Source organism: Cheilinus undulatus, linkage group 21, assembly GCF_018320785.1.
Source record: "Cheilinus undulatus linkage group 21, ASM1832078v1, whole genome shotgun sequence".
Classification (NCBI taxonomy): Eukaryota; Metazoa; Chordata; class Actinopteri; order Labriformes; family Labridae; genus Cheilinus; species Cheilinus undulatus.
Window position 1 is genome coordinate 11,242,770 of NC_054885.1, and position 26,814 is coordinate 11,269,583.

Below are 26,814 nucleotides of genomic sequence, written 5' to 3' on the forward strand. Positions count from 1 at the left end.
GGTTAAAACTCTGAAAATATGGCAGCTCAAACCCACGCTTTTACACACATGAGGAACACTGAGATGCAAACACATGGTTGAATATACCCCTTCATGCTTGACTGAGTCCGAGTCCAGAACATGTTAAAGCATTCAGAGCAGAGAGAGCGAGAGAGACAGAAGATGGAGAAAAACCAAGACAGATGGAGAGTCACACTGACACATATGTGAGGCAAAATAATGACAAGCAGAGATGATGAAGATGAAAACGAGGCTACAGTAGGAGTGAAGTATTTGTCAGAGCTCCATATGTGTGAATGATGTGCAGACATATTGGAGGATATTTACAGACAGCTTGTCCTGGAGGGCTGAGCTGTGCCGGATTTAGAGAGCCGATGTTTAAGTGTATTGGAACAGAAGCATGCAAATCCTGCACCATTCTTCATGTGCATCCTTTTCCTTTATGTTTAAAGCTCGGCATGTCAGCCGATGCGACCAGTGGCTTCATGCGGCCTAGCATGTATGCCCCGCCCCTGTGGCCCACACCCCTGGGCTGTATGCAATGGCGGTCACTAGGTCCCTGCTCCTCATTGGCTGACTGGCTCTGAGGCTTGCAATCTAAGTGGCTGCCTCTGGGGATGTTGCTCTGTGTTCAGTGGAGCAATGAAAAAGATGCTCAGGCTGAATTCAGCCCTCCCCACAAGCTTTTTTTGTTGCTGCTTTCTTGCTCTGTCCATCTTTACGCTGTATTTACTAAGAGAGAGAGAGAAACAGACCCACCCCCTCCTCTTCTCTTTCTTTCTCTCTTCTATTACTGCTCCTTCATTTCTCATCCATTTAAAGCTCTTGTTCTCTCTGTTTAAACCCTTTCTGCTCATCTAGCCTCATTCACTTATGGTTCTATCATTTATGCAGCTATTTCCTTTTTCCCTCTTCTTTAATTGACCTTTTTGTCTGCTTTAATGTCAGCATGTCAGCCAGAGTTTCCTCATTTACAGTCCAGCCAACGTTTCATAGGACTGAATTCACCAAAGAGGAGGGTTAGCCCTGGTCTTTAAAGGCATTTTGTGTGAAATCCAGACTTATGTAAGCTACGTGTTGGGCTTGTATTGGTATCAAACTTACTGAGGAGATACTCGGCAGCGTCTGCTTCATAGTCGGCATCCTCTGGGAAGTGATCAATCTTCTTACACACACCTCTGAAGGTTCCTGAAGGAGAGAGAAACACGTCGGATCAGTGTAAGAAAGAAGACAATTTATGAAATCCATCCATCCATTTTCTACACCGCTTATCCCTTTTAAGGTCGCAGGGGGCTGGAACCTGTCCCAGCTGTTATTGGGCAAGAGCTGGACTGATTGCCAGTCAATCGTAGGGCTGACATAGAGACAAACAACCAGGCAGGCTCACACTCACACCTATGGGCAATTTAGAGTCACCAATAAAGCAACTAAACAAGTTTTGGTGGTGGAAGGAAGCCGGAAAGAACCAATGCATGAGGAGAACATCTAAACTTTGCAAACTAAAGGGCTTTGCACACTGTCCTAATGTCCTAATCATGTTTGCACACTAATGCCAACATTTTCATCCTTTTTTTTTCAGAATAGGTTCAATTTCATGCAAATTTTCACACCAGTCCAAATCATTTGAATGGGTGACTGATGATTCAGAACAGTGACCACTGCTTCCTTGTCACTCGCTTACCCCCGCTTGCAGTCCACTGTAAGTGATATTTTAAGAAAGTGGAAGAGTTTAGGAACAACAGCAACTTAGCGGACCGCATACATACACAGCGAGGTCAACGACTGCTAATGCAAATGGTGCTCGAAAGTCACCACTGCTGATTCCATAGCTGAAGAGTTCCATTAACATTAATGTAAGCACAACAACTGTGTGGTGGGAGCTTCATGGATGGGTTGAAGCTGCATGCAAGCCTCACATCGGCAAGTCCAACGCGGATGTAGTGGTGCAAATCACGACACTGGACTCTGGAGAAATGGAAACATGTTCAGTGAAGGGATGAATAACATTTCTCTGCTTGGCAGTCATATGGGCGAGTCTGGGTTTGGTCTAGGGCTGAACGATTTTGGACAATAATCTAATTGCGATTTTTTTCCCTCAATATTGCAATTGCGATTTGATATGCGATTATTCCTCAACTTTCCTTTATTCCTAAACAAGGGTTGAACAATTCTTTAAAAGTGTCTAATTCTGATGATTTTGATTGGTGTTGCAAATTGGATATGAATTGTTGCATGGAAGGGTTTTCGTCATTCTTATATTTAATTTTTAAAAAGTACTAAAAAGAAGAAGCTAGGATTTTTTTGTAGACTATTCTAAAAAATAATGGCACCTGAATGATTGCATGATATGTCATGCATAACATCTCTGCTGCAAAAGAGTTGAAAACTGGTATTTTGACATAAATTTCAGGTCAAAAAAATTTTGCATCTTTTGCGATTTGAACATTGCAGCAGGCCATATTGCGATTTAATCTAATTTTCGATTAATTGCCCAGCCCTAGTTTGGTCGATGCCTGACTACAACTGTCAACTGTGAAGTCTGATGGAGGAGGGATAATAGTATGGAGCTGTTTTTCAAGGTTTGGGCTAGGGCCCTAACCTTGCAAAGCAGATGGATACGCCAATTTCCTTATTTTTCACTGGCGAATCCATCTTACAAAGCTCCCGTCTGAAATGTTTTGGCCCGGTTAGAAAGTGACAGGACCAATCAGTGAAGATTGGTCCTGCCCTTTCCCAGATGCTTAGTATTGAAGGTTTTCCAGATGGATGTGTGAAACAAGTCCATCTGGCGTGCCAGGTTACTAGGGCCCTTATCTCCAAATTCAATTTACATTTTGGTCAATGCTATGCTTCCAACTTTTAGCAGTTTGGGGTAGACCATTTTCTATTCCAACATGACTGTGCCCCAGTCCAAAAAGCAAGGACTATAAAGACATGGTTTGACTTTGGTGTGAAACCCTGACTTCAACCTGATGGAGCACCTTTGGGATGAAATGGAACGATATTGTGAGCCAGGCCTTCTCGCCCAGCGTCAGTCCCTGAACTTATAAATGCTCTACAGAATGAATGGGCAAAAAATCCCACAGAAACACTCCAAAATCTTGTGGAAAGCCTTCCAAGAATAGTGGAGGCTAAATCTATATTGAAGCACTTGTATTTGAATACAGTGTCATTACAATCCCTGTTGGTGTGATTCTAGTAATTGTTTTTTTCAATCGTTTAGGTTTTTTTTGGTCAATAATCAATCATGTTTTTTCCCTGGTTGTGTTTTTTTTCATTGAGGACGAGACTGTATACACCAACAGCAGAGAAAGTGGCAGAAAAGGAGTTGTAGAAGAAGAAGAGAGAGAAAAAAGAGAGAGAAAGATAACAGATGATGCAGGACAGAGCTAAAGCCTTCAGGGCATGTGTGGAAAACACCAATGAAAAGCCTTATCACACTCCACACACACAATATCCACAGCCACTAAAATAGAGCCATCAAGCGAGCACACATCATACGGGCTCATTACACTGATACATGAACTCCATCAATCATGCATGTTAGGAAAAGCTGTCTGCATCTACATTGTTTAAATCAGAGTGTGTTGTTTGTGCTGCATCGACGAGGATTCAGTCTCCCACGAGTGTGCCGAGTATCAGGCAGAGAGTGAGTCATCCTCTTCAGGACGAGTCAAACACACACACACATATCTGTTGGCCTTCATGTGTGTGTATCCGCTTCTTTCCGTGCCATCATTCAGTCCCATTCACACATGGTCAACACCACAGGGGATGGCAGATAGAGGTGTGTGTGTGTGGACTCAGCGGGGATGAAGGGGAAGAGGGGATAGAGTGAGATGAAGGAGGATGAGGAGAAGAGGAAGTGCCGGTTGAAAGCGGTTTGGTGGTAAAACGACGCAGGAGAATTAGAGAGAAACGGGAGGATGGAGGCTGAGATGAACAACGAAACGACTCAACACTAATTGCTTATTTGCATATGAAGAGGTTCTTCTCAGTACACACAAGCACAGAAATTCATTCATAAATTGATTCATCAGCTCTGCAGAGAGCAGGAATAGTGACTAAACTGTGACTGAGACTTTGATTGACCAGGATGGCGTTTAAAAATGATGATCTTTGGATTTAACATTCATGCATAAAGGCACATACATATAAAACCATCTTTACAACAACAAAATGTATTAGGTGTGCACAGCTCTGGTAATACCTGTGTTCTAAAGGCTGGTGATGTTGTAGTTTAAGAATGGTGGAGCTTGTTGGTGGATAAAACTCATGCCGAGGTCGGTTGGGAGAAGGGCAAAAACATCTTCTCAGCCAAGAGAGGCTTTCAGTGTGGCTTTCTGCTCATGTTTAATATAGAAACTGTTGCCCAGTTCTGATAAAACTGCCGCCATACTGTAGCTACATCCAAGCTAATTGCTACACCAGCGGCAGCCGTTGTAAATACAGGCCTGAAGTACAACTAAACCTCACCTGTTACTGTCTTAAACTCATGACAAAGCTGGTCGGAAAAAAGGTGACAACCCTTTTCCTATTATGTAAAGCTTACATTGCTTTTCTTTGCTTGTTTTAATGAAGAAATACAGTCTAGTTCTGATAAAACTGCTGCCATACTAAACCTACAACCTAAGGCATTACTAACGGCTTCCAGTGCAGCTAAACCCCACTCGTGTTACTGCCTTATTACCTAAAATAATGCTGATTGGTCAGGTCTGTTTTTATACCTGGTACAATCGTTTCTGACTGGAGCTTTGCAAGATGGCAGAAGTGGAATCAGACCAATTTATCTGCTTTGCAAGGTTAATATCAATAAAACAGTAACAAAAAGTAATGTGTAGAGCTTCTTCTCAGATTAGTTGCCACTTTGCACAGTAGCTTGATGCAAAGCGGCCATGTAACAGTTGCATCACGGTTTGATTTTCATTTAGGCATAGAACAAGTCAGGGTGTTCAGTCTGAGCGTTGCGTCCTATGTGTCTGATACGTGCATATTACCAGTGAGAATCTAGAGAACAGAAGGCTTGCCTATTTCATCAGATGCCTGAACCACCTTTACTGGCTCCTTTTGAGACAAAGGAGCAGTGGCTCTACTTTGAGCTTCCTCCGGATGTCAGAGCTCCTCACCCTAGGTGAGGATTGGAGTGAAGATCGACCGGTAAGTCGAGAGCTTTGCCCTCCATCTCAGCTCCCTCTTTGCTACAACAATCCAGTGCAATATCTCCACCACTGCCAGTGCTGCAATCCACGTGTCAATCTCATAGTCCATTCTACCCTCACTTGTGAACAAGACCCTGAGAAATCTGAACTTCTTCACACTCTTTCCCTCCCACCTGGAGGGAGCAATTCACTGTTTATCATCAGAGAACCATGGCCTCACACTTGGAGGTGCTGACCCCCATCCCTCTGCACTCAGATACTAATCGCTCCAGCACATGTTGGTGCTGAGGAAGCCAACAAAACCATGTCATCTGCAAAGCAGAGATAAAATTCTGAGGTCACTCATCCAAAAACCCTCCTGCCTCTGGCTGTGCCTTGAGAACCTGTCCAGGGAAATCACAAACAAAATCGGAGATAAAATTTACTCGAGTATTTTATTTCTACTCAAGTAAATTCTAACCAAACCCTGGGATTGACTGGTGATCATTACAGGGTGTAACCCCCCTTGCCCAATGACAGATGGATAGTCTTCAGCCCGCCCACGACCCTGAATGGGACAAGCGGCGCAGGCAATGGATGGATAAAGTTTCACCAAAATAGCTGTACTTTTACAGGAGTACAGTGGGCTTGTACTTTTCCCACCTTTGGTCACAGGGAAGAGAAATATTGTTATCAACAGACTAATCATATCTGACCATTTAAACTGATTCTGATTCCTGCCAAAGATAGCTCAGCTGCTTCTGCTGCCAGTCAATCACTTACCTCTGATGGATAGATTCAGAAATATTATCTTTTTACAGAAATGCTATGAGTATTGTGTCCTTACAGAATCACTGTGTGAGTTTAAGTGTTCTTCATTTTGTAAATATGGATTTTTCCCCCAATGTTTTATGAAACATAGAAAAAAATGTATTATCAAAATATAACAGTTCTCTAAACCACGATATATTGCTACAAATTACATATGATTTATTGAGCTTTGCTTTTCAGATTTCATGTAGGACTCACCAGCTTTAGTTAAAAAAAAATGCTATTGTACTTCTTCCAAGAAGCCTCATAATTTCTACAACTTAAAGCCAAATATCCTTGAACTTACATTTCCCCATTTTCCCTCCTTCCTTGTTTGTGGTTGATATAAAAGTTGCTATGATTGCTATGAGTTGTCATGTGGAAAAGCAAGCCAACAAAAAGAATGATGAAAAAAATCTTTGAACACTATAAAACACCGAGTAGATTTGATAAAGTAAAACCTCTAACAAGTGGATAAGAAACTTTTAAACACACATTATACCCTGAAATTCTAAAAATAGCCATATGCAGTTACTCTGTTGCCCCACAGCAAAATGATCCTGGTTGTAATGCTGGTTTGACTTAACTTGTTCTATCTGTGCATGCATATGTTCTCTCAGGGTACTCCAGCTTCTCCCACAGTCCAAGACATGCTTGTTAGGTTAATTGGAGGTTCTAAATTGCCTGAAGGTATGAATGTGCCTGGTTGTTTGTCTCAATTTATCAGTCCTTTGATTGACTAGTGACTGTACCCTCCTTCTTGTCCACGGTTCAGCTCCAGTCTCCCGCTGTGCCAGAAATGGGACAAAGAGTACAGATAATGACTGGATAGATGAAATTCTAAAGATGTCATTTAAAAAACTGTAAAGGATCCTGACAGATAGAATATGTTGGCTATGGTTTGGTAGTACTGAAATGTTGTTCAACATTGGGTTCCTAGGGTTTCTTGTTTGTTTGCTATGGTATCAAATCAGGTATTGTGGGGTTTGCAGAATGCTATACAAAACAATATGATGCAATAGGATATGACATTATAGGACATGATACGATACAACACAATTCAATACATTACAATACGACACAATACTATACAATAGTATATGTTGAATCCTTACTATACGATGCTATATGATACATACAAATATTTATATGTTACAATGAATACAAGCATCATGACAGGATACATAGCAGTATGATAAAACAAGATATGACAAGAAATTATGATAGGACATGACTTTCTTTCAAAGGCTCTGCCCTTTCCCAAACGCTGTCTATGAGTGGTTTACCAGATACCAGATTTTTTTTAACCTGGCGTGCCAAACTCATCAAATACACAATCCAACAACTCCAAAACACTCGTGGACAAGTTGTGACCTGCACATTCACCACGCTATGAAATAATAACATATAATTATGTAACATAACGACACATGAAGCAAATACTCAGAATTACTTTCTGAGTAAACCACTGGGTGGAGTGACACAGTGCGCACCTGTGGCAGTACCATAGTTACTTGGCAGTTCCGGCTTTGCATTTACCTTAAAACGACTCTGTCTCGTAATGCTCCATGGTTATTTCATGGCATGATGAATGTGCACATGAGAGCATTTTGAAGTTGTTGGATTGTGTATTTGATGAGTTTGATGAGGGAAAGCCGGGATACCATAAGACTCCACAGAGTTGGCAGAGCAGCTGTCAGAGCAGAGCTAAAAATAGCTTGCATGGGCAACTAAAGGTAACAAACCTATTACTAAGACTATTCAAACTATGGCAATGGGCGAATTTGCCAAAATGTTGAAGTATCCCTTTGACTGAAATAACCACACTTCTACATAATCTGTAAAATTAATAAGCATAAAGAGCGAAGTCCTATCTTTAAACTGCTCGATGATGTTGTCCCATGTTGTTGATTTTAGGCAACAATTCACAAATATCTTCCTCCTTCCCTCCTTTATCGTTACCCTGTTTGACTCTTCACAGAAGCTATTGTAGCATTTACAGTTTAATGTTGGCAGCATGGAGGTTAAAAGCACCATCAGTCAGAGCTCTGTCTCGTGTTTGTCAGACACAGAATCCATTACAGCTCCCGCCTTTTAATGTATCGAACCATCCTGATGAATGTCGGTGAAAAATGCACACAAACAGACACACTCATGGACGTAGAGGACAGTGCAAGGGATACACAGAGATAGATGACTTGTTTTTATTTGTGTCTTAGCAGTCTGGAATCTAAATCACCAGCCAAAACACACTTAAACACACACACACACCCCAATCATCCTACATGGACTTAGATTACATAGAATCAAGATGGTGTTGTACCATTTAATACCGACACATTTGTTGATACAGTTTTTAATGGCATAGAGAGCTGAGAGATGGGAAGCTTTTGTTTCTGCTTTTGTTTGTTTCCAAGCTCTCCTCTGTGTGTGTCCGCTGTAGTGTGTACCTCCCAATAACTACAGACGCACACGCTGCAACAGGCTTTATAATAAATCTTATGCATTTCTATAAGTGCCACTGCCAGTATATTCTACTGATATAAAGACTGTCCAGTTGTAATTATGGACGTGTTGTAGAGCAAAGCCATGGATTCCAGTATAAAAAATAAGTAGATAAATGTTTACAGGTTATTTAATGTTAAACCCAGAGAACACAAGTAAGCATAAACCTGCCACTCCTGTCAGTCTGTCCTCACCATGTTTTTTTGGTTGTTTCTGATGTTGTGGGAATGCTACCCACATAAAACTTCACACCACTCCAACAACACATATCATACAGTGTCCATTATGTGTCTTCTGTGTTTCAGAGCACAATAATAGGAGAGCAATTAATGTATAATGTAGCTTTTCATTGGGTGGCAGGGCATCAAAATAAAGTATCAGTGTCTGTGTTGTAGTTCGGTCATGCAGGTCAGTGGTTTTCAAACTTTGTTCGCCCAAGGCACGCCTAAGGTTAAGCCAAAATCTCAAAGCACATCATATATATATCAATTCAAAACTGACATTTTAAATAATATAACAGTCAATGTGGCCCATAAGGGGGATAAAAGGGCCATCTGGGGGTGGCAAAATTTGGTTAAAAGTGATGAAAAAAAAGGCGAAATTGGGAAAAGTGACAAGACAGAGTCAAAAATGGGTAACAACTGGAATAAGGGGCCAAAAAATGGGTTAAAAGCGGCAAAAACATGTTGAAAATGTCAAAAAAGTGGCAAAAAATGTGTTACAAGTTGCCAAAAAGGGTTAAATGTTTTTAAAAGGGGGTAAAAATAAGTTGAAAGCAATTGAAAAAAAAATTTTAAATTGGGCAAAAACATGGCCAAAGTGAGCAGAAATTGGCAAGAAGGTGGCAAAAATGGGTTGAAAGTGTCAAAAAGGTGGCAAAATAGGTAACAAGTGGCAGAAAAGTGGCATAAAGGCTTAAAGTTGCTAAATGGTGATAAAAAGGGGTTAAAAGTGATGAAAAAAATGGCAATGAATGTCCAAATAATAGCAAAAGTAAGCAAAATCGGCAAAAAGGTAGCAAAAATGGGTTAAATGTGGCACAAAGTATTAAAAAAAGGTGCAAAATTGCAAAAAAAAAAAAAAAAAAAGCAGGAAATAAGTGGCGAAATAGGTAGAAAAATTGGTTAACTTGGTTAAAAGAAGCATGAATTAATAATTTCAACACCAATTTTAACTCAATAATGACTTGCCAAATGAGGTAACTGTTAGCCAGGATGCTAGCACCAATGCTACTGATCCAACACTCATACACTGATATCATCAATAAATCACAACTGGAGAGGGCCCATTCTCTGGGGTTTTTTCAGGGGCCCAGCCAGATCCCCAAGGCATGCCTTGACTTGCCTCAGGGCACACGGGTGTGCCTTGACACACCATTTGAGAACCACTGCTGTAGGTATTGGATGTGTTGGTATCACTACCATGTCAGTACCAGTTTTCGATACTGATCCCTATCAATAAGGTGGCAGGAAGTTTGGTTTATTTAAAACTAAACACTTAAATTAACAGTGTAAATATCAATGCACAAAGCCGGCAGGTGCACCCAGCTCTTAAAGGGAATGAGAGCTGGCTCTCTGGTTTGCTGACTGAATGTTGTCCTTTAAGGGGGCACTTTGACCAGCTTCCTCTGTAGCTAATCTTATTACTATAACAATTTCCACATACGACACGTTTAATAATACTGAACTATTTCTTTAAACTGTAGTGTATTCAGAATTATCCAGAATTATATGTCTGTTGTAGGGCAAATGAATGAAAATCTAGAGCATAGTTAAATTTAAAAAGCAGCAGGCAGTAGAAAAACAATCTGAATCAGTTGTGTCTGAAGAGAAGAGACGCAGGTTTTGTACAACTGTCTACAAACAGACACAGCCCCACTTCTGCAACCGAGTGTTTGTCTGTATGTGTGTATAGGTGGGTGTACACCTGTCACACATTTCTCAGCCCTCACTGAGGTTCTGAACAGCTACCTTCATATGCTGTATCAGTGAGTGAGTCAGTAGCTGTCACACAGACTTATGTCAAGTGTCACAACCAACCTATGATCTCATCAAAGAGAAACCGGTGAAACACACACTCACCCACACGTACGCAAACACTAGGCCGGACTGTTTACTGTAAATGAGCACCGACAGTTCATGAATACATTTATTACATGGACTGGATTGAAAATATGTGGATAAATTTTGTTAGATTAATTGAAAAGCTGCAAAAAATTCCAAACTACAGCTGGCTGTTGGTTTGATTTTATCCCTCTGTCTGACTTGAGTGCAGTTTTTTTATGATAGCATCCACAGAGGAAATAGAGTAACTTAATAGAGAAGTGTTTTAAATGTCAGCCTAATGCTTAAAGGAATTTAATTGCCCAAGGAGAATGTTGGTTTTATAGTAAACCCAACAGCATTGCATTTAAATATTGTCTTGATTACGTAGTTTATTCTGAAATAATCTCTGTGATAACAACAAGTAGATAAAATTTACTAATAATGTGACTAAAAAAACTTCAAAGTGTGCACAAAACTGACTGAAAGTGTGCACCTGGAAGTGTGCACTTAAATGTGCACTTGAAATTTTCCCCCTGAAAGAGCTGATTCGGTTGTCAACATATATGGACTTCAAAGTGTGCACTCAAATGAAAGTATTCAATCCAAAGTGTGCAGCCAAGTGTGCTTATGTCTTTGATAGGCTTTACAGTCATTAAGTGTGTTCTAAAAAGTGCATTCTCTGAAGTATGCTATTGAGAGACTGCACTTGGAAGTGCTCACACAATCTGAAAATTGTTTACTTGAAAGAACGTACTTGGTTGTCAGCACATATACACTTCAAAGTGTGCACTCAAATGAAAGAAATCAATCAAAAGTGTGCAGTCTTGTACTTAAAGTGTTAACTTGAAAGTGTGCGCTTATGCTTTTGATGGTGTGGTCTTTAACGTCTGCACTAATTGATCACCTTAAAGAACTGATTTGTTAAACAGAAATGCATTCCAAAGTGTGCACTCACTGACTGTGCTCTTATGGGTGCAGGAGGCCTAGTGGGTTAAGGCAAGCTCCATGTACGAGAGCAACCTGGATCCAAGTCCAGCCTGTGGCTACTTTCCAGCATGTCTCTCCCCAACTCTCTCATCCCTGTTTCTGACTCTATCCATTTTCCTACTCTATAACAACGGCTTAAAACGCCCTAAAAAACAAATCAATTAAAAAAATGTGCACTCATTCACTCAAAAGTGTTATCTTAGAAGTCCTAACTTATGCTTTTGATAGTGTGGTCTTCAAAGTTTGCACTTAGTCGTCCATCTACTCATCCATTTTCTTTACTGCCTATCCCATTGGGGGTCACGGGGGGCTGGAGCCGATCCCAGCTGGCAATGGGCGAGAGGCGGGGTACACCCTGGACTGGTCGCCAGTCAATCACAGGTGCACTATGAAGTGTCCGACCTAAAGAATGGACTCAGTGATGAATATTTATGCATCCCAAATTTGCACTCAAAAGTGTGCACTCAAATGAAAGTAGTCAATTGGGTGTGTGCAGCCATGTGCTCAAAAGTGCTAACTTGAAGGTGTGCACTTACACTTCTGATGTGCTCTTTAAAGTATGCACTCATTAAGTGTGTTCTAAAAAGTGCATTCTCTAAAGTGTGCAATTAAAAACTGCTCTTTGAAGTGTGCACCTAAAAGTTTACATTGTAAGTATGCAAATGAAAACCCCAAATCTTGGTGAATGCATGTTCCCCTTAAAGTGTGCTACTATAGTTGTGCTCTTACTTTTGAGTATCCACTTTAAAATGTTCTTGTGTACTCTAATGTGTCCACTTGCCCTTGTGCTGTTGACAGTATGGTCTTTTAATTTTGCACTTAATAAGTGTGTTCTCAAAAGTGTACTCTGTAAAGTTTGCAATTGAAAAAAGCACTTGAAACTTTACAATTCAAGTTTGCGTTGTAAAGTATGTGCTTTAAAGTGTTCACCTTAAAGAACTTGCTTGGATAATAGACATGCATTCCAAAGTGTGCACTCAAAAGTGTTTACTTTGCAGTACTCACTTGAAAGTATGGTCTTGTTTGCACTCATTATGTATGAGGTCCTTATTTTGGTGTGCACTCTCACCAAAGTGGTCTCCTGATAAGTTTAACTTATGCACTCATGCACACTTATGCATTTGGAAATGTGACCTTGAAAGTGTGCACTTGTAGTGTGGATAACTGTATGGAGATTGCCTTTATTGACTTCCTTGATTTTCTTAAACACCACTGTTTTGTCCAATACTTAAGTTCACACAGAGAGCTTGTCATGCAGAAAAATGTTTAAAGTCATTGGTAATGACATGCAAACATTTATTGCCTGTACAGTAATGCTGACCTGAAAGCTGTGATGCTTGTCTGAGGTAATTTATGCATGTGCTTTGATAAGACTGTGTTCATGTTTTGTATGTGAGAATCTATGTAGGCTGGATAGATGTGAGTAAAACCCTTCATTTTCTTTTATTAACTTCCCTCCTCATCTCTCTGTCTTCTTAGATTTCTCTGCTTAATCGTCCTTTTGAATGTTACTGAGCTAATTCTCTCTTTCGGGATCTATTTCCTCCTGTTAGTCTGATTTATGATTTTTCTTTCATCTTCTGCTTTCATCTCCTTGTATTTAAGGCTATAGAATAGAATCCATTACAATTTAATACAAATTGATGCACACATTCGCTAAATCTTCACATCACATTAGGAAATTTATTTTGATTAAAGCAGTGATGTACTGATTGATTGCACTGTGAACATTAACTCAATCAAAACAAGGGAAGTGGATGTTCTGACAAGTTAAGATTCAGTGTTTTTAGAATAAACATAACTATATATTCACCTGCGGTATCAGACTTGTTTTTATTATAAAACCAGAGAGTACTTTAGGTGCATACTAAACAGTGAAAATATTCCACTAGAAGGAAATAGTGCCTCAAATCAAGGGTAAAAAGGAGATAAACACAAAACACACCGTTCCAGATGCCCCAACAATTGTGTAAAGCAACCACGAGGCATCAGCTGTTTGTCCTTGATTTCTCCCTTTCCACACAAACACAGAAACCCACACATACACACACTGTGCAGAGGAGTTACAGGTCAAACACAGTAACACCATAAGTCACCGTAAAATCAGGAGACCTAGAAAGACCCCGGCTACTGAGGTCACCAGGAGAGCTCTCGTGTCAGCAGATATTCATGTGAGTGAAATTCATTCAGAGATCAAAGTGACACGAAGAGAATGAGACGGGTGCGTTTGTGACAGGTAGGGGCAAATGAGGTGAGGACCTAGAGGCAAAAATGCAGTCACATTGCAAATACATCTGAGTCAACTGAAAACAAGCTTATCTTACCAACAAGTTTATTTTGAATGGAGTGGGAAAGCTTTGTTTACAACCAAAAGATACTCGTATATTTCATTTACACATCTGTAAATGTGCAGAATCTTTAACAAGTAAAATACATTTATTTCTCTAGATAAGGGCTGAACGGTAGAAGGTGTTTGCAGTCACATAATTCATGTGGAAATACCAGATTTGGGGGCGTGCAGAGAGTAAGTACTTCAAAGCTCTAAATCAGGGGTGTCAAACTCAAGGCCAGGGGGCCAAATCCGGCCCGTGGAACAGTTAAATCCGACCTGCAGGATTATCTCATATTTCTGTTATAACTGGCCCATCAGTATGAGGTCTGCAGATTTCCACAAGTATGAAAATGTAAATGTATCCTTGACTGTTTAAAATATCCTTGTTAATTCATAAAATCTGAAAAAGTAAGGAGTAAAAATAATTAGATAAGAAGTCAGGATTGTGGGTAAAGAAATTAATTTGTGTTTTAATTTCACATTTTCAATTCTACATCTCATAATTAGGACTCAAAATTAAGGTTTTGACTTTTTGTTTCGTACTTTGAGTATTTCAACTCATAATTTGACTTCACATATAATATTCTGAATTTCTTAATTTTGACCTTTTTAACCAGTTATTTTGCATTTTACCTCATATTTTCAACTCCAAACTTTGACTTCATAATCCCATAATTTGACCTTTTAGACTCACAATTTAAAATTTTGAATCATATTTTGACTTTTAATTTCATAATGACAAACTTCATTTCATGTTTTGACCTTTTAAACTCATGATTTCAACTTTCTTTCTAATATATTTGCCTTTTAAAAACAACAATTTCACTTTTCAACCTTTTTGAAGTAATAAATTTACTTTTCTCAGATTATGAGCCTTTAAACTGATCTTTTTTTTTTTTACTTTTTAAATGTCAAAATCATTTATCATCAAGTTTCTTTTCATATTTCATCACTGGTGAAATGAGGTTGACAGTTTAAGGTTAAAGAGGTGACCCTGTTAGGCCCTCAGGTTAGACCTGAATCCAGAATCCGGCCCCTGCTGTGATTGAGTTTGACATCCCTGCTCTAAATGGACCTGTACGCTGCAATAAGTTATCAAGGGTGGAGGCGATCAATATCATAAACTACTCAGTCCTACAGAACTCCAAGCCTGAGTGCAGTGAATGTGTCTCAAGTGATTGCAGTATTAAGACACCTGTGTCTGGAAGGTCCAGTTACTGGTCAGTCAGTATTCCTGGCTACCATTACACCATGAAGACAAAAGAACACAGAGAAAAGGTTATTGAAAAGTTTAAGTCAGAGGAAGGATCCCTAAAAAAACTTCAAAGGTACTGACAAACCCAGAGTTCAGTTAAATCCATCATCAAGAAATGTATGTAATATGGCACATATGTGAATGTGCCTAGATAAGGCCATCCTCACAAACTGAGTAACTGTAGTAAGAGAGGCCACCAGGTCACCTATAACTACTCTGAAGGAGTTATGATGGGAGGGACTCTGCAGACAACAACTGTTCTGCCCAGGTTCTTCACCAGTCAAAGCTTTATGGGAGAGTGGCAAAGAGAAACCTGCTATTGAAGAAAACTCATTAAATCTTGACTCAAGTTTGCCAGAAGGCATGTGGGACACTCAACAGCCAAGTGGGAGAAAGTTATCAGTGTAATAGAGACTTTGTTGCTGAACTTGAAGCAGGCTGCTCACACCTAATCCCTGTGGAACCTGACAGAGCTTGAGCAGTTTTGCAAAGATTAATGGAGTAAAATTGCTGTGTCCAGATGTGCAAGCCTGATTGAGACCTATCCCCACAGACTCAGTCAAGAGGCCTGAATATTTATGCCAGAGCCAGAGGATTAGTAACAAGATTTCAGAGCCATAATTTAGTGGCAAGCCATACAGTGGGTGTTGAGATATTTCAAACTAGAGAAAAGTGGTGCTTCATTCGACCAACAGACTTGCACTCCAAATATAAACTCAACTTCCCATCCCAAACTCCTTCCTACAACGTTTCTTGCATAATAACAGTTTTTTCTATTTCCTCTTTTTGCTTCAGAGTCAAAACTTCTCTGTTTTCATAAAATATTTGGGCTTCGAGGCCTTTGAACTCATAAACCAGTGCTGTCGTTATTGTGGTGTGGAGAGCCGTGATCCCAGGAGAGCTGTCCCTAATCAGTCCATGTGTCGTCCAAAAGCTGCATACGAGCGGCCTCTCCAAAGCCAGCCACATGCACGCACAAACATGCCGAGAATATAAAGCATTTGTCAAACCGAGGGAGAGGAAGAGGAGAGAGTGAGCCAGAGAGAGGAAAGGGAAGTTGAAAAGCAGAGCAAATTGGACTGCTTGTTTCCTCAGAGCGCCTCTGACAGCTCAGTGTGGGTGACTGTGCCTCTTCCTCTCTCTCCCGTGCTGCGTCTACCTCGCTCGCCCTCTCTGATTACCTCTTTCCAGGCAAAGAAGAGCGAGGGAGAGAGAGAGAGAGAGAAAGAGAGAGGGAGGAAGAGGCTGGTTTCCACGGTGATGGCTGATGAAAGAGAACGAGACAGGTTCTGCTTGGTTGCACACCTCTCCTCTTTCTTTCTTCTTATCCTCCCTTTGTCTCAATCTGTTCTTTCTCGGACGCCCATGTTCTCTTTCCTTCTTTCTCCTTCTCCAAAACATTTCTTTGTTCCTGTTTCAAGTCTTCTCATCCTCCCCTCTTTACCTTGTTTTTTCTACACTCTTATTAACTAAACATCCATTGATCCTTTTCCAGTCTCCCCTTCATCTCACTTTCATACATGCTTGTTTCTGGCATTTAGAACCACGCCAGTCAGCCAGATTTATGTGGGAACTCAAATATCATATCTCCACGTCATTTGAAAACATTAAAAATCGACATGCAGACTTAAACCCTCTGGGAGAACTGATCAATTAGATTTTGAACCTGGATGCACAAGAGCTTGGGGTAATTCTGGCCAGCTTCAAGCTCAGCCCAAAGGTGTTTGATGTGGTTCTTTCTCAACAAACTTAAAACACTTTTACTTCATAGATTTTGATTTGTGCACTGGGAATGCTGGTGTCACCAATCTGCCTTTTATCTTACTTTGATTTCCCAGGGGTCTAATCAGGTGGTGCAGATCAAATCCCCTCTTTAAGCTACCACCATTAAGAGCAATGAAACTTCTGACATAGCTGTCGGCTCGATAGCTGATTACATCATCTACTTTAGGGTTGGCAATACACCAGAATTTGGCTAGCTTTAACAGCTTTCACTCTACTTGGAAGTCTATCCACACTATTTTGGAGTGTTTCTGTGGGATTTTGTGTCCATTCATTCATTATGAGGTCAGGCGCTGATGTTGAACAGGAAGGCCTGGCTCAAAATCTCCATTCCATTTCATCTCAAAGATGCTTGATGAAGTTGACACAGTTCTTCCACACCAAACTCATCAAAAATGGCACAGTCATGTTGGAACAGAAAAGGGCCTTCCCCAAACCGGTGCCACAAAATGGGAAGCAGCGAATTGTCCAAAATGTCTTGGTCCCTGAAAAATAGCTCCACATTAGCATCCCTTCTCCACCAAACAAAAGGTAACGCCCCTTTTTCTCATCAAAATATCAATATCTGGGAGGGGTATATCTGGTGTAACAGTATTTGTATTCATAACTGTCACGGTTTGGAGCACGTAGTCACATGACAAATACACCCAAACTGTTAAAAAAAGGGGAAAAGCAAGTGTTTGCTAACCGCTATAAACAACCAGTGAAGAAGACGAAGAAGCCAGGAAACAAAACACGAAGAAGAAAAGTTTGCTTCCATAGATAGCGCTCCCTTTCCTGATCTCCATGCTGTTTTTAAAAATGTGAAAGCCGAAGAGTCCAAGATAATCCCATTGCTAGTTCATTTAAAAGGCTATGCATGGACCTGTTAACCTGTTTCTTATATCCACTGTCGAGCTTTAGTTCACATTTATCTGGAAAAGCTCCCATTGAAAGTGTATGGGAAGGGCAAGACTTTTCAAAATAATCTTATCGTCCGCATTCGCTTCTACTGAGCTGAGTCAGGCTTACGCGGTCGTAGATTGTCAATGGCTGAGCTTCTTGGTGAATAGAAAAGATGCCAGGTCGGTCAGGAGACGCACAAAAACATCATCTCTGCCAAGACAAGCTTTCGGTGTGACTATTTGCTCTTGTTTTAATAAGAAACGTGGTCCAGTTCCAACTGAACTCCTGCTTTCCTACAGTTACATCCAAGCTAATACCCACTGCAGCAGCAGCCATTGGATACACCAGCAAACGACTGCAAACTTATGCCAAAGCCAACCTAGAGAAGAACACTAAAGCTTTTGGTGTTTGTTTTTAGTCTTTATCTTATGCAGAAACGTGGTCAAGTTCTATTAAAATTGACGCTATGCTAGAGCTATATCTGAGCTAATCACTGCACTGGAGGCAGCCATTGCAGACGGCTTTGAGTCCAACTAAACCCTGCCCATAGCTACCACCTTGTTCTCCCCAGTTGGCTGATTGGTCAGAGAAGTGTTCGGTTCGGCACAAACATTGGCACAAACACCCCTAATATCTGGAAACAGCCGTTTGACAACTAAGGAGTCAGGATTACTCATATGTATAACATGTATCAATTTTGTCCCACCCTCAGCCTTCATGCTGTCTACCTCTGTCCAAAAATTGCCCAATTCCCTATTTCCACACTTCTATCGCTCCCAATCTCTGGGTTGTTTTTACTACAGTCTGATCTCACCTCAGTTACACCTCTGAAGACGGCCAAAAAAAGGAGGGAACACCTCCTTCCCGTCTGTTACATTCATAGTGAAGGTGAGACGTCATAGGGGTGTAGGTATCACAGCTTTAAACAGCACTGTGAATTGAGCTTCTGTCCCACACTACCTCCCCCACCTCCCTCTTTCTTCTCACCACCTGGGTGATCGTTTTTGCCCCCATCTGTGTTTAAAACCCTGTTCCTTCTCTCTATTACCAGGTGATCATTTAGATCCCCAGTGCGGTCAAACACTCCCCAGAGATTCACCTGAAACGGAGGCCATGCACAGCTCATCCATCACTTTCCAACCACCACCACCACCACCACCACCAGCCTCTGCTGCCTCCCTGTGCACATTCTGCTCCTTCTTCATTCATGCTCTGTCTCTGTCCTTTTACCTCCCCCCCTTCTCCTCTCCCTTCTCTCCTCATTTCCTCGCTCTTTCATGATCATTTATCACAGTGGGAGCTTAACACCTCCGTACACCTGCAGTGACACACAAAAACAGATTCACTGAACCCTAGAAAAACAGGCATTATTAAGTGTTAGTGATGAAGAAGCCACAAATATATATCACACAAAACTAGTTCTTTAAAATGCAACACTTTTTATGCAACATAGTACCATCAAGAGCAGTGTTAACAAGTGATTTAGATCTGAAAACATTCAATATGTGTGTTTACTTTTTATTCTCTAATATGTTCTTCTACTTCATGTGCTGCCATTAAGCACAGTTAAGGTAACAGAACATGTAGAGCTTGAGCTTCAAAATACCTGCACATCTGATACCTACAGAACCAAAATACAACACAGATTTCGATGCTTCATGTCGGTACCCCTGAAACTCCAAATGAAATGCACAAAATCGGCTGTGTGCAATTTATGTCCAATTGCTTTATTTCAGCAGAACTCTGATGCAACACCAGTTTCCTTTCTAATACTATGCTCCATTGGCATCTTTTAAGAAGCACTTTTTGGACAAAAGTATTTGGCCATGTCTGTGAATTACGGAATTCAGGTGTTTTAATGAGAGCTTAGGTGTATAAAATCAAGCACCCAGCCATGCAGTCTCCATTTGCAAACATTAGTGATACAAAATGTGTCGTTCTGAGGAACTCAGTGACTTCATGTGGTACTGTGATGGATGCCAGCTTTGTAATAAGACTGTTCATGACATTTCCTCCCTGCTAGATATTCGACTGTCAACTTTAAGTGATATTACTGGAAAGTGGAAGCTGTTTTTTCAGGGTTTGGGCAAGGCCTTTAATCTCCAGTGAAGGGAGATTGCTTCAGAGTACCAAGACATTTTGGGCAATGCTACGCTTCCAACTTTATGGCAACAGTTTGGGAAAAGCCCTTTTCTCTTCCAACATGACTGTGCCCCAGTGCACAAAGCAAGGACTATAAAGACATGAGCCCTGACCTCAGGCCCATTGAACACCTTTGGGATGAACTGGAGCGAGGATTGAGAGCCAGGCCTTCTTGTCCAACATCAGTGCAGGACGAACGGCCACAAATTCCCACTGAATTACTCCAAAATCTTGTGGAAAGCTTTCCAAGAAGAATGGTGCAAGCATCAAATACTTTTGTTAGTCTTATAGTGTATTTCTCTGAATCCTTTATGATACTCTATATTCACTTACCCACATTTGATGCATCAGTATCAGAAAAAAACCCAATGACATCCAACTCTATTTTCACTTTCTGGAAAAACAGGAGATGTTTTCAGCTTTTTTTAGATAAAGGAAAGGTAGAATTGTGCACATTTTTTCCGCTATCACAACATAATATCATTACATTTTTCTATATCTTGGTGAGATGAGATCACTGTTCAAAAACCATTTACATTTTTTTCTTGAATAAAATAAGACTACAATCCTCGTCCTTTGCATTCTCTGTAAGACACTTTGCTTCTGTAAATAGCTGCATGATAGATGCTGCACAGTGCATATGCATGACTGCTCCATACATTTCCTGCAAGTACGCTGCATACATGATGTCTTCCAACCCCCCCTTTCTCTCGCTCCATCTCTCAGTCAGCCGCTCTCTGATGTCGGGCAGAGTGCAAGCCACATGTTCGAGTCAGAGACATCCACTTCCTGTCACTTTATGAATTATGAAACCGTGACAACTGGGGACGTGGAATGAGCAAAGGGGGGATAAGACGGGCAGAATGAGAAAAAATGAAATCATGATTGTGTATTTGCCGTGCATGATGAGTGTGTCACATATGAGCCTGTGTGCACATGCACTGACATTGTGCTGACATTGTGTTAACTTGGCGTGCTGCTCCTGCAGCTGTGCTTATTTGGTGGCTTGGGAATATCCTGGAATTTGTCTATTTATTCATTCAATTATAAGTCTCAGTATGTGTATGTGTGCATGTAAATGAGAGTGTGTTCAATAAAGCTTATACCTGCGCCATCTGGCCTTGTAATAGCCTCCTCTGCCCCCCAGAATGAGATGGTTATGTCTGGCTGCATCACGCACACTCGCACATGCCACTACTTCAGGCGATGCATCTTTTTTATGGTAATTGAAAACAAAGTTAGAAATGCAGGGCTTTTTCAGAGGATCAAAGTCACATCATTTACAGTGAGTTATGTTTCCAGGCACAGTGAATGTATGGAAAAATCTACATTTTTTACACACCACTTTCAGTTTATAACAAGTTTAAAACAACTCTACCTCTTGCTAGGACTGTCACCATACCAGAATTAAAACTTTGATATAAGAATAGAGAAAAACTAACCATTTCAAACCATAGATGTCCTGGAGCTGGGTGCACCAGCTACAGTGCCGTGAGCAAATATAAACCCCCTTCCTGATGTGTTTATTTTTTGCTTATTTGTAGGCAAAAGGAGGCTAAAGATTTCAAAAAGGTACACATAATGCCTAACCTGACGCACCAGATGGATTTGTTTCACACATCCATCTGGTAAACCTTTCATAGACAGCGTTTGGGAATGGGCAAAGCCTTTGAAAAAAATTGGAGGGTGACTGGATGAACGTTCTCTCTGGTACATCTTTACGGGCCAATCAGAGCAACAAAACACATGACGTCATGGCCCCAAACCACGATGCGCTGCTACTGATGAGTAAACTCCATAGACAGCTGCATGACAGAAACCATGGTGACTGTAGACATGTCAGTACATGACTTTTGTCATTTCTGATAAGAAAACAACTCAATGCTGTTCTTTGTTCTTTTTTTAACGAAGAAATGTCGTCAAGTTCTGATAAAACTGGCGCTTTAGCAGCATCCACACTTAAGTCTTCCGCCTTAATTGCACCGGCCTCTTCTCGCTGTTTGCATACGTCACAACTCTGCCGCACCTGAAAGTACTGCCCCTCGATGCTGATTGGTCCTGTCACTTTCTTACCGGGCCCAAACAGTTCAGATGGGAGCTTTGCAAGATGGATTTGCCAGTGAGAAATGTGGAAACAGGCGTATCCATCTGCTATGCAAGGTTACATAATGCCACCATCTAAGGAAACTAAAGAACCAAAAAAAAGTCACTGACATCTATCTGTCTGTAAAGGGTTACAAAGCCATTTCTAAGGCTTTGGGAGTCCAGCAAACCACGGTGAGCACCATTAGCCACAAATGGAGAAAATCTGAAACAGTGATGAACCTTTCCGGGGAGTTACCGGCCCACCAATATTACTCCAAGAGCGCATCAACGACTCATCCAGGAGGTCATAAAAGAACCCAAAACAACATTTTAAGACCTGCAGGCCTCACTTGACTCAGTTTAGGTCAGCGTTCATGATTTATCAATAAGAAAGAGACTGGGCAAAAATGATTTCCATTGGCTAACTAACACAATGTTTCATAAAAGGAACATCAAACATGGTGGTAGTAGTGTGATGGTCTGGGGCTGCTTTGCTGCTTCAGGACCTGGATGACTTGCCGTAAATGGTGGAACCATAAATTTTGCGCTCTACCAGAAAATCCTGAAGGAGAATGATTAGCCATTATTTCTTGATCTAAAAATCAAATACATCTGCAAGTCCACCTCTGAATGTCTTATAAAAAACAAAAGAAGTCTTTATTTGTCTTTATTGGCTTGCTGCCAGTTTGTAGTCCAGCCACAGATTACTCTTTTTCTCTCTTGTCTTCTTTCCTTTGTGGGGCCACTGTGGTTGTCGGGTGACTGTGGCTCAGTAGAGTTGGCTGTCCTGCAACCGTTCGAGTCACATGTCGATTTGTCCTTGGACAAGACACTTAACCCCAATTTTCTCCCACTGCTTAGTCAGTGGCGTGTAAATGGGTATGGATGCCTTTGAATGAGATAAGCTAATACTGATGGCCATTTCTCCATAGCAACCTCTGCCATCAGTGTGTGAATGTGGGGTGAATGGAGTGAAAGGGTATGTGTGGTAGATGTGACCTCCGGTGTAAAAGTGCTTCGAGTTGTCAGACAACTTGGAAAATGCTAAACTACACAAGCTCAAGTCCATTTGCCTTTTCCTTACCCAGTGGGGATGTTTCCTTACCCTACCTGTGGTTATAGTTGCAAGCAAGCGACTAATACTACCTTGAATTTGACACAGAAATTAATCTCTCATTTAGTCTATATTTTGCTCCAATATTCTAAGATGATCCCCAAAGACATGATGTCTGAACTCTTTCCTTACCGTAAGTTTCCACATAACAACGTCTGTGCTTGTTTAAACACCCAAAAACGCTCTCTACAGTACGTGTCAAACACCCAATCAATATGAGATCCCACTCTGAAGCCGAGCTCACTCTTTCTTTGAACCTGTCTCCATGCTGTGTAACCTGAATGTGCACCCCAAACGCTGTCAAAATGTTCACTTATAATTGTCAGCGCAGCCTCTATAATTCTCAACGGGAGAGAGTAACAGGAAAAGGCAGAGTGACAATAACACTAAAATAATCCTTCAAGGAAAAAAAAAAAAAAAAAAAGGATACAGTCCCAATTCACAGAGACGTTGATTTGCAAATAAATAATCTCATGACCTTTGCTGGCGTAAGGATGGCAGGTTATTTGCATTAAATATTTTACTCTTAAATGAATGACATTGCAGATTTTTAAGGTATGTTAACATCAAAAATGACCTCTGCTGTTATAAATTACAAGAGCTCCCCAGGTGATACTAGTCACAAGCAAAGAAGGCTTTATAAGATATTAGATGTCAGTGTTGATCACAGTTTCATCCTTTTGACTTGCTCCTACAACCCAGTCACCATAACAGTGCCTATAAAAAGTATTCAGCCCCTTGGATGTTTTACCCTTTATTGGTTTTACAAATTACTCCCGGTTAATATAATTTGACTTTCTGACAAAGAAAAAAACTCGGATTGCAGTCAATATGTCTCAAGTGATCGTAATATAAAGACACCTGTATCTGGAAGGCCCAATCACTGGTTAATCAGTATGCATGGCCACCATTACACCATGGAGACAAAAGAACACTCTAAGCAAATCAGAGAAAAGCTTATTGAAAAATATCAACCAGCAAATGGATACAAGAAAATTTCCAAGGCACTGGGCATCTTCTGAAGTTCAGTTAATCCATCATCAAGAAGTTGAAGGAATATGGCGCATGTGTAAATCTGCCTACATCAATCCGTCCTCAAAAACTGAGTAACCATGAGAGGAGACTAGTGAGAGAGGCCACCAAGACACCACTGACTACTCTGAAGGAGTTACAAGCTTCAGCAGCTGAGATGGGAGAGACTCTGCTGACAACTGTTGGCTGAGTTTTTCACCAGCCAAAACTGAAAAGAGAAATCAACTGTTGAAGAAACTCATTAAACCTCAACTAAAGTTTGCCATAAGAAATGTGGGGGACTTCATGGTCAAGTGGGAGAAAGTTCTTGGCCAATATAGTCTTTTTGGCCATCAGACAAGACACTATGTTTGGTGGACACAAAACTCTGCACATCAACACAAACACACCATCCCCCCCTGTGAGGCACAGTAGTGGCAGCATCATGTGGTGGGGATGCTTCTCAGCAGCCAGCAGAAGGCTTGTAAAGATAGAAAAATATAGGAAAATCCTGGAGACAATCCCATTCAATCTGCAAGAGAACTACGGCTTGGGAGAAGATTTATTTTCCAGCCAGACAATTACCCCAAGAATATTGCGAAAGCTACACAGTAATAGTTTAAAGACAACAATGTGAATGCTCTGGAGTTACTGAGTCAAAGCCCAGACCTCAATCCAATAGATATTTTAAAAATAAACGGTAAAACATGCAAGGGGTGAATATTTTTTTATAGGCACTGTAGATCCAAAAATCACATGGGCTTTTCTGTGACACTACAGAGCAATGTTAAGAACTTACAAACTACTAGCCTGTTGGTGTGATTATACTACTGGCAAGCACAATATATGGACTACTATTTTTGCATCTCAGTTATGATGCTGTTGAAAAGCATGCTTTTTTGTCTGCATAGGAATGTCGCCAACATTTTGGCCATCAGTTTGAGCCTCGAGTGAGATATTTGTTTCTCTTCTACTTTATTTCTACTGCCAGAAAACAGACAAATATTTAGACAGCAGTGTGATGAGAAATTGAAAAGTGTTCATTCTAGCTGACAGGCTGCTGTAACAGTGGTCAGTCACTGTTATCCTCTCCACTGTCATCCAAACGGGCAGACATGTATAAATATTTTGCAACAAATAATTAAGTCGTGCATGGAACAGCATGACCAAAACTTTGCAGTTTGGACCTTAGATGGATCAAAACATACATGCAAACAAGCTTACAAGCACATCATAGAAGCCTGAGTGTACATGCATCAATTTACTTTAATCCTTTTATTGTATATGTTTGCCTTGAAAATGAAAGTTTTGGCTTGGTTCTGGAGATCTTGGGAAATTTTTATCTCAAGATAGTGACATGCAATCAACCAAAATGTACCTGTTATCACAGCAAAAAGGAGTAAAATAAATGTAGGCAACAATAATGAATCTGGGCTTTGGGTATCTGCCGATAATGATCCAATGTGATCCAATCCCATTCATAAAATAGGACGTTTTTACATTAGGCATGACTGTTTTGTACCTGGGTGTGATTTCTCCCCTCTCTCCTGCTTGTCTTCTTCTCTTGTCTACAGCACATCCCTCACAACAACCACATCATTTCTACATGCATGCTACAAACATACATAGAATCACACACAAGCAGAGATGTGGTCAGTAGCGGCTAAAAGAAGCTGTACAGTTTAGTGGAGCAGGTTGACATGGATGCGGCTCAGCACCAGTGTGGGAACATTCAGAGTTAAATGAGAGTGATGATGCCGTTAATTTTAACAGGATTTTTCAAGGTTTTAAAACGAAACGCTTTTTATTAAAACATCCATTTTGCCAGGGACTATAAACTCGAGAGATGTTATGGTGACACACCTGAGTGCAGCATCTGGTTAGTGGGTGTGCAGTTACTGTAGGACAGTGAACATCACCAATCATAAACCTGTTATTCAACAACATTTCATCAGTATGTGTGAGGCTTGTGAATATGACAGATGGAGTTTTCTTTCTGCAGAGAGATGTCTCTGCTTAGAAACTTACATTTAGAAAATGCCCCCTAAAAGTAAGTATTATTTCAAATGCAAAAAAACCCCAGCAAGGTATAAGCATGCCAATACAAACACAACTCAACTCTCCAAAATTCCCTCTGCTTAAACAGCCGGTCTGCTTCAATCTTTTCAATAAAACAAGCATTACTGTGCTAAATGAGCAAACGCCAGATTGAGGTCATTAGAGAGCAGATTTTCTCCATGTGCTATTGGATTAATAAGTCTGACTTTGATGATAGTTCTGTTGAAGTGTCAGTAAATCCCACTAACACTAGACGTGACCAAATGAAACACTGCTCAGTTTCAACAATTTTTTAATCTGAACAGAACAAAGCAACCAGGTGTCAATGTTTACTGAAATCTGGACTTATACAGACCCAATTTTTTAAGGGGTCTGTGAAATAAACTAAAACTGAGAGAGGTGATTTCACTTAAATCTCTCATGCAAAACCATACTTGCAGTGCCTTCTGATTCTGTATTAATCTGATTTTAAACATTTTTCAATACAGTGAGTATTGCGATACCATAAATTGCAATCTATACCATTTTTTTCAACTGTTTAGCTGATGTAGCATTCATGTAGCGTTATGTTTGTCGTATTTCTGCAGTATTTTATTTTCATGTAGCACGTCTTGCAAACGTCATGTGTCATGTACATCTCATTCGTGCCCTGCCTGCATTCCTAA

General features: G+C 40.6%; 1 protein-coding gene across 1 annotated transcript in view; it reads right to left on the reverse strand.

The window, feature by feature from the left end:
• The window catches only part of cacng3b (calcium channel, voltage-dependent, gamma subunit 3b), a 43,789-nt gene that overhangs the window by 8,327 nt on the left and 8,648 nt on the right, over positions 1–26,814 (reverse strand). Inside the window, exon 2 of the mRNA XM_041778270.1 lies at positions 1,105–1,188. Within this exon, the coding sequence (XP_041634204.1) occupies positions 1,105–1,188 (84 nt within the window). The remainder of the gene's footprint in view (positions 1–1,104; positions 1,189–26,814) is intronic.